This window comes from Corvus cornix, chromosome Z, assembly GCF_000738735.6.
Source record: "Corvus cornix cornix isolate S_Up_H32 chromosome Z, ASM73873v5, whole genome shotgun sequence".
Taxonomy (NCBI): Eukaryota; Metazoa; Chordata; class Aves; order Passeriformes; family Corvidae; genus Corvus; species Corvus cornix.
The window spans coordinates 33,392,904-33,405,487 of record NC_046357.1 but is presented as its reverse complement, the minus strand read 5'-3'; the positions used below and the strand labels follow the sequence as shown (position 1 = coordinate 33,405,487).

Below are 12,584 nucleotides of genomic sequence, written 5' to 3'. Positions count from 1 at the left end.
ATCCAATTTGATCTATTTTTCTTTAAAATTAATAAATTCAGGCCATGTATAAACTATCCAGTCATATCCTGTAAAATTTTAAACAGTGAAACCACAAGGGAAAATAAACTAACATCTCTTCCCTTTTTATCTCAAAAGTGTCTGAAATGAATTGGTTGCTAAAGAAACCTGATATAATTGTGACAGAGTGTTTTGAAACCCTTAGTGAAGTTCATCTGAAACCTCAGCATAACAAGCGGCCTCTTATCTGCGTACTATTCCAGGAAGAAATGCATGGCATTTCGTCATCACAGCTGAAAGAGTAGCTGGCTCTGCACGTAGGCTAGGCGAGAATAAGAGCCCTCAGCTATAATGAGGGCATGCTGGTAGCTAATGCTTAGTCAGAGGCCATTTCCTTCAGCCTTTGCTACTGCTTGTAGGAGTTGTAATGCAGTAAAAGGCAAAAACTAAAGTGAACATACTGAAGGTCAATGTTTACCTTCTTTCTCTACTTTTTCCCAATGAAGATTAATTCTGAAGAAATAGCACACATGCATTAATGTGGTGACATCCTAAACCATCCCCTCTATTACAGGGACTTTAAGTAGCTTTATTTAATGTGGCAGTTCATGAGCAGAATTACTTACAAGAGAGAGAATCATAAAAAAGCAGATGTCTTTTTTTTTTTTTAGTCTGACATTTAAAGGCAAATTAGTAAGTGGGAGTTTAATATAGATATTTCCTTGTGAACATTGATCTTGAATTTCCAAGCAGGCAAACCGACTTTTCTCCTTAATAAAGCTGTTGAAACATAGATAACTTCTAGCAATTACTTCAAAACCGGGGATGAATCTTCATATGTGAGGGAATATGGTAAGGAACATTTCTTTTTATAGGCTTTTCCTCTTCTGTACATCCTGAAGATGATAATATGAGTGATGTACTGTCATGATGCTTTTTAACGCAGGAATCTGCATAATTTGAGCATGGAATGATTAATCAACAGAATATGAAAATGTTAAATGTGAATGTGTAGCAATGTTCAGTGTTACAATGTAAGTTTGTAAGATGTTTCATTCAGGACCACATTTTGCTCTGCCTGCAGAAACATTGGCAATTATTGTGAATTTAATGTGCTATAACTCTGCTGATTTAAGCATACAACTGTATGTACTGTACTACTGAACACACACTGGACTGAGTCATTTTATATACATGCAGTTGCTGGTCTAAATAAGGGCTAGATTTGACTTGTTCTGTTTAACTCACTGGCTGAACACTGAAAATAGTTGGCACAGATTTTTCTCAGGAAATTCAAACTTACACAAGCAGAGGAAAAACATTGCAAATGAGATGCTGCTGTGTGCAAAAAATTCATCTTGGGTAAAACTTTAAACCCTAGAAATAAATCTTGTTTTCAGTTCTCACAAATAGGCTTTTCTATTCAACTCTGAAGGTTTAAAGCAGTTGTTAATCAAATACTGTACACAGTACTAAGCAGGAAAGTGTTCAGTTATTTCTGAAACACGTTATTTTGAGGCTGTGTTTGAATCTTCCATATTTATGTGATGAGAGTTATGTCACAAAGTTAATCATTCCCAGGATGCTAGCATTCGGGGTAATGAAAAACTTCTTGTGCAAGCAGTCATTAATCAGTGAGTCTAACATTGCATAATGCTTTCTGAAGCATGTGTTATGTGATCAGAGTACAAGGCTGCATAATACAGCAAAGTGTTTATGCCATATGCTGACCTTTTCTAAAGCAGAAATGGAGCCATGTGATGTGCCACTCCTGCCAGCATTTGCTTATTGCCAATAATTAAGTTTGATGATATGAAGAAACACAAACTTGTATTGCTTTAGAGTTCTAAAAGGAAGAAGCTTTGAAGTTTTTGGCACTGTAAAGCACAAAGATAGCCAACTTGGCTTGGAAACACTACCGTTGTCCATTATAGGCACCGCCCATCAAAACTGGAATCAAGTGCCCTGCTCAAGTGGTTACTGGCATTTGTGTAAAGGAAAACATGTGCATCGTTACAGGACTGCTGTATTAACCAGAAGAGCATAAAGGTCACAGGAGCAAAGCAGTCAAAAGCATGCTTGGTACCTCAAATCTCAGAAGATCATAATAACATTTGATGTTCTTGTGCAATAGTGCTAGTAAGCAGCTATTACTTAATCTCCTACCAGTATTACACAAAACTATACTTGCAAAATACTTCAGATGAATATGCTGTAATTATATGAAATATAAAAACATGTATAGGGCAAAATGTTTTTGTAACTCTAAACACACATACCTGTGGAGATGTGGTTTAGTGAACTATTTTAAAAATTGAATCAATGCTTTAAAAGCTTCTATGCATAACCTTTAAACTATATGCTGGAAGAAGAGTGGACACATGGACATACATTTTATATACTATGCACACACACACACACACACACGCAGAGACTGTGATCAAAAGCTCATCCTGTACACAGCTACTTTGTGTCTGTTGGCAGAATCAGGCTACTGAGCTGGAATAACCAGCTTCATACAACTTTTTTAGCACAGCCAACTGTAGCTATGCCACTGTTGCTCCAATATCACCTCCCCTTTAACTTGCCAGTGTTTCCTTCTCTCTCACTGATGACAGTTTTTTCTATTTTGGCGGTAGCCAGTATCCATGAGTATCATCACCTGTTAACAGCAATTCAGTTCCATCATGTGATCTATGATATGGTACCAATGGCTGAAAAGTGATTTCTGATATTCCTTGCTTACACTGAGGAAGTATTTTCAAGCTTAACTAAGAGTCCTAAAGAGTAAAGCAGACTAGAGGCACAATCACAAAACTAAGACTATCTCTATACAGAGAAATAGGTGTTCTCGTCCAAGATTTAGATTCTCAAAATTCCTGCTGAGATTTTGCAGCAGGAAATGATGATATTAAGCAACGGCACTTAGAAAGTACTGTATCCAAGGCCTTTTGGGATCCACCCTAAGGAGTCTGACTCGTTAAGCATCTTCATGTTTAGCAGACAGGAGACTGTACAAAGGAGATGCTGGGGACAAGAGGAAAGTGAGTAGGTCTCTCATCCTTGCTACAGCATCTATTATAAAACTATTGTGATACTTGCTGCATGAGGGAACTGCAAGACAGGCCTTCCCTCTGTAAACTATTAGGTGGATGTCATTATCTCTACATCCCAATAAATTAACTTGTAGAATAAGTAATTAAAGCAGAGAAATTTCATCATGAGTAACTTCAGAGAACCCAGGGGACAGATCACTACTGTAGTAAAGTATGGCTCAGGTCAATTAAGTGAAAGGAGAGGGCAGAAACTGAGTTGTTTTGGTGTTTCATGGGTCCTTCAACTACTGAGCAGTTATACAGATGGAAGGGCCATAGCTATCCTCTTCACTTTTTCAACGAAGGACTGATGTCAGGTAAGATTTGTAAAATCCAAAATGAAGACAGGAATTTCACTGCACCCAAGGTGGAAAAAACCCATGTCCAAGTGTTCATTTACAAACTAGTAACTTAGAATCCTTCTTGTTATGCCATTTTTGTGGCTCCTACTTCCCTTCATATGTTATACAGACACTCTACGAATCATGTTTGGAGGTTACGATCTCTACTAGTCTTTTGGGTACAGAACTCAGGTGCTGTAACCAACCAATAGAGAAAGATCTATTTTGTGCAGCTGCTCATGAAGATACTAGAAATGACTGTTGAAATGAACTGTGACTTAAGAATGTCACTGAACCCACCCTACAAAACCTCTTTCATATACACTCTCAAGACCCAGTGCTTCTTAGAAGCATGCTCCCTGGCTCTCTTCTCCCTTCACCCCTGCCTGGATGGGGTGGCCAAAAGATGATAACTACAGGACAACATGAACCACACACCCTGAGGGGTCACTAGCTGGGAATACTCACATGCATTTACAAAAATACTTCAGCTTTGAAGGCAACAGTCCCAGCAGTAAAGACTTATTACACAAAAGATGCAGAGTCAAACCCTTCCACACAAGCCTACAGATGTATTACTAACATTTATATGTCACGAAAACACAACCTTCACAACTCTATCCTTACGATTATATTTTTTAACTGTCTTTCTAAGCTGCATGGAAGAGACACATTTAAAAAAAAATTCTACAATTGGCATCAGAATCTTTAACATACTAAAAAGAATTGAGCCAAAGATGATATCACAAAGTCCCTTATGCTTAAGGGAAAATGTTAAATCAATTAGCAGCTGCCAGAATAAAGAAGCAACAATTTGATGTATAAGTTCCTTACAAAAATAACAAACTTTCCATGTTCTTCTCAAAGTGGTTATATTATGCAACAAGAAAACTGCACCATATTCTCAGCTCTTTAATGTTTCAAAAGCTTTATTAGCATACACACAGAAATTATAATCAAAGGATTGTACTCACTAGCCAGAACTTTGAAGAGTTTATAAACATACATGTACAGACTATGCCTTAGAGGGTTAATGTACTATTTTGAAGTATTGCAATAGGAGTTAGCTTTGGCACAGAATGTTCACACCCTCTGTAATAAATTCTTTTAACATACTTCATATTTCTTCCCATGTGAATGAATGTCCTTGGAAGAATTATCTACTAGATAAAAGCTGAAGATGAAATCTAAGTCTAGACTTATTTAAAGGGGGTAGACACTGATCTTATAATCTATGACACTGGCTGATTAATGAGCTGCTCATGATTGCTGCAGGCCTCTCCAAACTGCAGGAGCAAATGATACTATAGGACTGGGAGGAATGTGCTATCTGGATGCCACACCTTTGTTGAAACTTAAGAACTCACTTTGACTCCTACTACATTTATTCTAGCCTTGAACTACCACATGTACATGACCAGATATATGGTAACACACATGCACACCCTCACTACTTGCCTGCTACTTCTACAGCAGAATTCCTGTGCTACAGAACACATGGTAAGTATGCCCACTTGCAGCAGTCATGGTATGCGCTGTGCAGGGTCCACTGTTTTGCTTGTTGTGCTCTTGCACAAACAAATTCAAAACTTCCTGAAGCAGAATAGTAGTATGACATCCTGAGGTATTGATCTGGTCTTGCCTGACAGTCTGGATAATTTTATTTACATGTACACACACATATAGGCACATATACATACATATGCATGCATATGACATGCCAGTATACACACACATATATTATAAAGCATAATGAACACATTGTGTAAACACAGCACATTCTGCATAACTACAGAAACTTCTATTCAACTCTGTTCCAAGCTTGAAATGGAACATGATTTAGATCTCTAATAAAAAAGGTATATTACCTAATCCTTAGTGATAACACAGTAATTTCTGATTACATCTTTCAAAGATCTTTTGGGAAAATTTTTTAAACTCTACTAACTTCGTTTATAAAATAACAATGTTCTTAAAGTGAAGACAACCCATACAAATTTTTAGAAGTGTTCCCTGCACATTCATGTCCAAGACTTGGAGGAAGAAAAAGCCAACAGAAAAAAAAAAAAGGACGAATAGAAAAAAAAGTCATTGTAATCCCACAAAGTAGACAACAGAAACTGTATTACCTTTAGCTGAAAACAACTCATCTTTTGGCTTATTTGCTTGCAATTTTTCTTTTTCTCATTTCTGGAGATAGATCTCTTTCTAAAAGTGTGCAGAAAAAGAACATCTTAAACACATCACCATGAACTTTATCACACCTCGAGTACACAGACTGCATCAGCTTCAGCAGACACTGAAGCCCTACAGCTTTTCAGCAGTGTCATTAGGTTCAAGAACATTCCACAAATGAGACATGAAAGCACATCTTATTCAATGCACACCACTCAAATGAACAATTATTTTTTAAGTACATTTTTAAAAATTGCAAATAAATCCCCTCTATAATCTCAGCAGACACCATTTCAGCAATTTTCTTGCATGAAAAAGTAGTAAGTAGACTATGCAGTGATAAATTAAGATTTCAATTACTCTTTTCACTTCTCATCTATCAGTTGGGTTTGGTATGTGAAGTGGCACTAGTGCCAAAACACCTTACTTTACTCCCTAAGTCTCCCAAAACCAGATTCCAAGTAGCATGATATTCTGCCCTCTCCTGTGGTAATCTCTTCAGCAACTGTGACTATGATTAAATGCATTAAAGAGCAATGACTAAGTAGAATATGAAGCAGCTGAGAATGATACATCCTGATGTTTACTAGTCTAAATGCAGCTGGTTAAAAGCAGTTCTAGAAAAGCATTGATATGAATCTTGGTGTAGGACTGTGACTAATTTCACATAGACTGACAGAATTTCAACAATAACTGGGCACCAACAACTGCAAATGTCATAAAAAGGTCCAATAGAAGACATCACCAAGAGCACTTAACTGTATCATTACATAACCTTGGAATAAATAAAACACCTTTTTTTCATTACAGGTGAGCTACTCAAAAGCATTGAACTGACCAGAGCCATGCAGAAAAGCATGAAAACTTCATCCAGTAATTTAGTAAAACTACTAATAATGTGAGTTATTTCAGTAATCTTGAAAATACCAACAGTTTACTAGATTAACGGCTAAAATTATATGTGTTATATAAAGTCACACATTAATTTCTGCATGAAACCCTCCAGGCAATTTAGTAAGTTGAACGTACAAATGCTGAGAAGTTATCAGCTGAAGGTAATGAACCTACCTGTGTTATAACTTTTCAATATCCAACTCTGTGAAGTGAAGAAGAGTTCACTATACACTTGAGCTCAGCAGCAACAGGAGAAAAAGCTGATGTGTAGGGACCATGAGACAGCCATTCAGAAAACCAGCGGAGGCCAGGGCTCACTCATCCATGAGGTATTGTGGAGAAAAGCTTGGCTTTACCAGGAACTGAAAGAGTTGTGCCTAAATGCTTGAAGGAGGATTTGCCAGATTATACCTTTCATAAGGAAAAGTCAGCCTCTACATGAGCATTTCTGTTACAAGTAACCCTCTTGTGGAAGCAGAGTTCTAAACTGCTATTTATTATGAGCACTGCAGCCATCATAACATGTCACTTAATAAACAAGACAGTAAGTGATTACCACATTTTTTGCTAAAATATTGTTTTTCCAGAACTACTTCAACATCACTCCAAAGTACCTTTAAAAATTTTCCTACTGATACTCACTTTGTAATAATATTCAAACTGTTGACTTCAAAGAAGGAACTCAAATTGCTATGATATGACACCATCTCCTCCTGAGAAAAGGAATGCAGAGACCACTGTGACAGCAAAATTATTTTCTGTGATCAAAACTACTAGTTAAAGGCATGAATCTACACAGTCATATGCCACGGTATTTAAAGTTATTAGATGTTTTTAAAAAGACATTCACAGAAACTATTTAATCAGTGTTTGGTAGAAAAAGAAGTAGCTCAATAACCAGACTGTATATCAAAGTTATGCAACAGAAACTCATCAGCATACACTTAATATTTTTTTTTCCTATTAACATAATTATTTCCTAGTCAGTAAAAATGAAAATGACATGTTAGCATTTCAAAAACACGAGAAAATGACCCTCTAGGCTTTATATGACTATCAAAACAAGTACCAGTACTTTATTTGCAAATTATTGTGCAAGAAATGATCGACTCAGCAAGTTTACCAGTCAACAAAGTGTGAGCTCTACCAGTTATAATCAATTTACATGTAATGATATGTCTAAATATGAATTTAAATGAGTTTTTGTCATTTCATGTTGATGAGCTGCTTTATCATCATAGAGATGGACAGTGACCATAGCTAATGTTGCAGAAACAGCAAAGCATGCACAAGTTTCATGAGCCAATGGTAACCCAGCATGAATAAATTTGTTTTCATGTAAAAAGACAGCCTTGGACTGCTAAGCCATATTTATTTTCCAATCAAATTAACAAAAATTCTTTCTATGAGTTATTTCCAGGCATTTGCTGTATATGCTGTGTCCACTGCAAATACACAGTATGAATCACAAGTTTTCTTACCTTGTAACCTAGCACATTTCTCTTTCAATGTATGAAAAGAACTCTGAGGCCACCACAAAATAAAGAACCCTTCAATATCATCCCAGTTGTATATAAATATACATTGATAAAATTTGCAAAAGGAATATTCTGGAGATTAAGATAATTCTAGGTTCTATTACAGCATATTAGACATATCCCTGCACAACATCTTTAATACAATCACCAAAAATTTAAAATAACTGGGGCAAGTGAAATAAAGTTCCTTCATAGCCGGCAGTGCTGATCAGATGATATGTTAGAAAATGCAAGACAGTGGCAGTTTTAACATACAAGAACGTATAATTAAAGGCCTCAAAAATGTCTTCATTTAATAGAATTGAATTAATATAATGGCAACAACTTTATCAAAAGGACACCATTAAGTGCTAAAGTGAATTTAATTTTGCTTAGAATAGTGTAAGACAAACAAAGCTTAATATTTTCTAAATGATAATCCTTTTCATTTCCCCTAGCTTAATAATATAGATATTCCAGTAGAATACTAAAGTATAATTTTTAGTGATATACAGAATCATTTTAATGCATATTTGGTACAATTTCTTATTTTTGGTGTTCAGTAGTTGCTTTTGTTTTGATAAAATGATACAGCAGATTTATGTTTAACATCACAGATACATTTTGTCTATGTAAAGAATTTACAGAGCTTTTTCAATTGTGGAATGGTATGTTTCATACACGTGAAATTTTAAAAATGCTGCATGAACCTGTGACTTTGCCAATACGCAGATCAACCATCAGAAACTGTAATGAGCATGAGCTGACACACATTCCTATCTCGGCTTCGTACAGGCATGGACACATTCAAAATGTTGTAACATCTGTATGATTTGCTGTTACTTTGGTGATTGTGATATTCCAGGTGCAGATGGAAAGTGCACCTTAATGGTCCTCATAGAAGTACTTTTATCCCCCTGTATTTTAAAGGCATCAGATTCTTTTATTCTCCCTTGTAGCGAGGAGGTCTCTTCTCCTTAAATGCAAGAAGGCCTTCAATTCTATCTTTTGTTGGAATAGTCTGCAATGAGCAGAGGAACAAGTCATTATTGACACCAAAAAACAATACCAAGGAAAATATTTGCATACAAATCCTAGTTCTTCAATGCATCCAGGATGCATCAGAAAAATTATAACACAACAGAAAAATTAAAACTATTTAGTCAGATATAGGAATGTATCACACACTTCAAGGGCATGACATAAGGTTGATAAACAATTTAGGTAGAGAAGGAGCACCTTTTCTCCAAACAGATGAGTGCAAGAAATTCTCTAGGGTTTGTTTTTGAGGGTGGGGGGATTGCATCGTTTGAGTTTCTTGGGGTTTTTTTGGTTGGGTTCATTTTGGGTTTTTGGGAGGGAAGAAGGTTATTAATCTGATTACCAAATGTCTTAAATAAGCATATAATGCTGACGCTCCTATTTCCATCATAAAAAACTTGTCTCAAAGTCCACGAACATACACTCAGACACATCATTCCCATGTTTCACAGGCAAAGAGGTTTGTCTCAATTTTTTATTGGTTAGCACATATGCCATTAGTGGCACATGTCAGCTAAGTGTCCTTTGTGTTATTTCATGTTAAACCAAAACAAAGCAAAAGCAAGGCAGTCCTTGGACCAGCATGGTAGTGTATGACTGGCTAGGGGTATGGCTGGTACTGCATCACTACCTTCACCATAACAGTACTGGTAGGGGACATGTTATTGTCCTGAACTACACCGCCCTCCTTAAATTCCTTACAGATCAGACCAAGTAGATGGAAGGTTTAAATAAAATGCCAAAAAGTTTGCAGAAGAAATCACAGAGCCATTTCGAGATGAATTTCTGCATGTTTCATAACAGGTACCAACAAAGCCTGTTTTCTGTGTTTTTTCCATGTAATCATATTTACATACCTGAGCATAACAAGCTTCTTCAATTGCTAAACCTGTTACTAAGTCGACCTGGGGAAAAGAATACAATGGTTTTTAGAAGATTTTTTAAAAATTTATTAATTATTTCCTCACAGCTAACAGAAATACTGTGTTTGTATATGCCACATACTAAAATACTTCTGCAAAGTTCTTCTACACTATTTTAACATAGCAATGCTACACTGACGTGGTGAGAGTGGTTAGTATTTCTGCAACAGAATCCTGATTTGGTAATACAGCTAGCATGTAATATACTCAAAAAATGTCTGCTCTTTACTACAAGTCATCTGGTTAGGGAAAAACCATCAGTTACCTGCACATTTATAATAATTTCATTTACTACAGGGGAAAAGATGAACTGCAGGATTATTTAAAATTTTTTCTGAAACAACGTATCTTCAAAATGCCATACGAGAACAGTATGAACAAACTCAGCTTTAAAAAGGATTTAAAATAGAAGAAAAAAAAGAACCCAATGTCTATCCTACATCATCATCATCATCTATTTTTAAGACATTTAGTTTCTTTGTGAGCCGCTCTGAACAGTTGAAAAGGCTGATTTTTGCCCTCACTATTTCTCCATCTGTCTTAAGCACCATATGCTGCAGGATTCACTAGCTCTCCACTTGACCACTGGAAGGACTATGGCTATGCATCACAAGCAATTTTCAAAGGGAGATAAGCTATAGGATAGGTTACCAAGGGAAGCCATGAAATCTGTGCCATGGAAGTTTTGTAACAACAGCTTGGATGACCATTTGGCTTGGTTGGTTTTGATACAATAGATCTTGTCTTGGGCCTCAAGACTGAACTAGAAATGAGCATTCAGAATCCATCTAATCCTATCATTCTTAATCCTATAAACACCATTATTTTGACCTTTAAATCCACTATATCTGGTAGCCAGATAACATAGCCTGTAGCATTTTGAACCTTGGGTATTGAACTAAATCTCGAATTCCACCATTACTTGCTGTGGAGACCTAACAAACATACTCTTCGTGCAATGGCATCTGAGTTTGGTTCTCAGGCCACCACTTACTGGTGTTATGCTTTGCTGAACTCAAATATATCACTAGTGGCTTTTGTGACTTTTAAGAAAAAAGGACAAATTAATCTTCTTGGATTCAGATGCTACACGTGATGTGATCCCCTTTTCCTTGCACCAGATTGAGCTACCAGGTGGACTGGTGCAGAGCCTAACTTTAAGTATGACCAACTTGATGAACTCAGTCTTAGGATCTGTACACCTACAGTAAAATACATATCCAGATGGGATTTTAAATGAGCTTTAGAGCTAGGTCAATAGTGTACAAAATGGAGTGGCAATTAGAATTAAACATGAAATCAAGCTCCAGGTACAATTTTAATGCTAACCATTATTTAATTATTAAAAATAAATAATATGCCCTTCAGCTTTTAACTTTATTAGTTACTAAACACTGAGAGCTTGACAAACTTGACAGAGTATGACTTTGATCGTTTTTCCCACCTGAGATTTGAAACACAATTTGTTCATAGTAGTTTCTGTTTACTTTCTACTTAATTAGCAGAGTGCACTTCTGAGGTTACTAAGCCTTTTTACAGAAATCAGCATCTCAGGAGTCTGAGATACAAAAAATTTACATTTCATTCTCATTCTTTAGAAAGTTTTCACCAAATAGACTTCGAAAGACTATGACAAGCGAAAAACAGTTCTAGAAAAATAATTTTACCACAGTACAACTGCTGCCAACCTGACTTCTGGCCTACTCTCAAGGAAAGTACAGATCCTTACCTCCATTCCCTGATTGATAGCTAGTTTTGCCACTCTCATTGCTACGGGTCCCTAAAATGAGAGAAAAAGTTTATTCATATAGCATCAAAATCTGCAAGATTTGTAGTTGAAGAGTCTGCACATCAATATTCTTATATTTGGACCATCTAGACTTTGGATTTTCACTAAATTTATAGTATATAAGTCAGATAGTAGACATTTACATCCAAACTGATAGTTTGAATATTGAGAAAAAATAAAAGTATACTATTTTCAAAAGAACCTAATTAATGTATTTGGTTTATGTTTCAAAGGTGCTGAGTGCAACCACATTTGTTAAGCTTTATCAATTTCCTTCAAAACAAGGCTCAGAATGGCCACCTTAAGATACATCATTATAGGTCTTTTCAAGGTCAATCCTATGTCCCTACTATCACACAATGGAGACACATGAAAATATGTGATCATGAAATAAAATTAATTGAGGCAAGCTTCAAACCTACAGTACACTATTGCAAAGCCTGCACTGGTCAAGTGATGACACTCTCCTGGGAGTGACTGAGATCCCCAGTGAGCAGAGGGATTTCCACACTCCCTCCCAATGTGCTGCAGAACAGCAAGACATCTTTGGGAATCATCTCAGTCCTGTGCCTATCCTTCAGCATCAGCTTCTAGATTTTCAGGCCTGCTGGCCTGCTGATTTGGGAAAAGCCAAATGCTTATGAGGCAGTTCCAATAAGAAGTTGTAACCATAAATCAACCTTCCAGAACCACTGTATGTTGAAATTTTTACTGTACTTTTCATTTTTGTCTTTCAATAACCACCATTAAATGCCATACCTCAGATATGACATTTTACATTTCCAATGAAAAATTTTAGCTGTTACACT

At 36.3% G+C, this 12,584-nt stretch overlaps 1 protein-coding gene and 1 long non-coding RNA gene across 6 annotated transcripts in view; one reads left to right on the top strand and one right to left on the bottom strand.

Moving 5' to 3' along the window:
- The window catches only part of LOC120411488, a 66,099-nt gene that overhangs the window by 53,131 nt on the left and 384 nt on the right, over positions 1-12,584 (top strand). Inside the window, exons 4-5 of one of the 3 annotated variants that reach the window (XR_005603808.1) lie at positions 4,830-4,936; positions 6,422-6,509. This is a non-coding gene — a long non-coding RNA (uncharacterized LOC120411488). Of the gene's footprint in view, positions 1-4,829; positions 4,937-6,421; positions 8,181-12,584 lie in introns of those variants that run through there. The other 2 variants (XR_005603807.1, XR_005603809.1) reach the window with 2 other exon arrangements.
- The window catches only part of AUH (AU RNA binding methylglutaconyl-CoA hydratase), a 110,891-nt gene continuing 105,862 nt past the window's right edge, over positions 7,556-12,584 (bottom strand). For 2 of the 3 annotated variants that reach the window (XM_039566854.1, XM_039566855.1), the window contains 3 exons: positions 11,716-11,766; positions 9,921-9,968; positions 7,556-9,043 (listed from right to left, as the gene is read on the bottom strand). In XM_039566854.1, coding sequence (XP_039422788.1) covers positions 8,966-9,043; positions 9,921-9,968; positions 11,716-11,766 — 177 coding nt within the window. In that variant the 3' untranslated portion in view covers positions 7,556-8,965. The remainder of the gene's footprint in view (positions 9,044-9,920; positions 9,969-11,715; positions 11,767-12,584) is intronic. The other variant, XM_039566856.1, reaches the window with a different exon arrangement.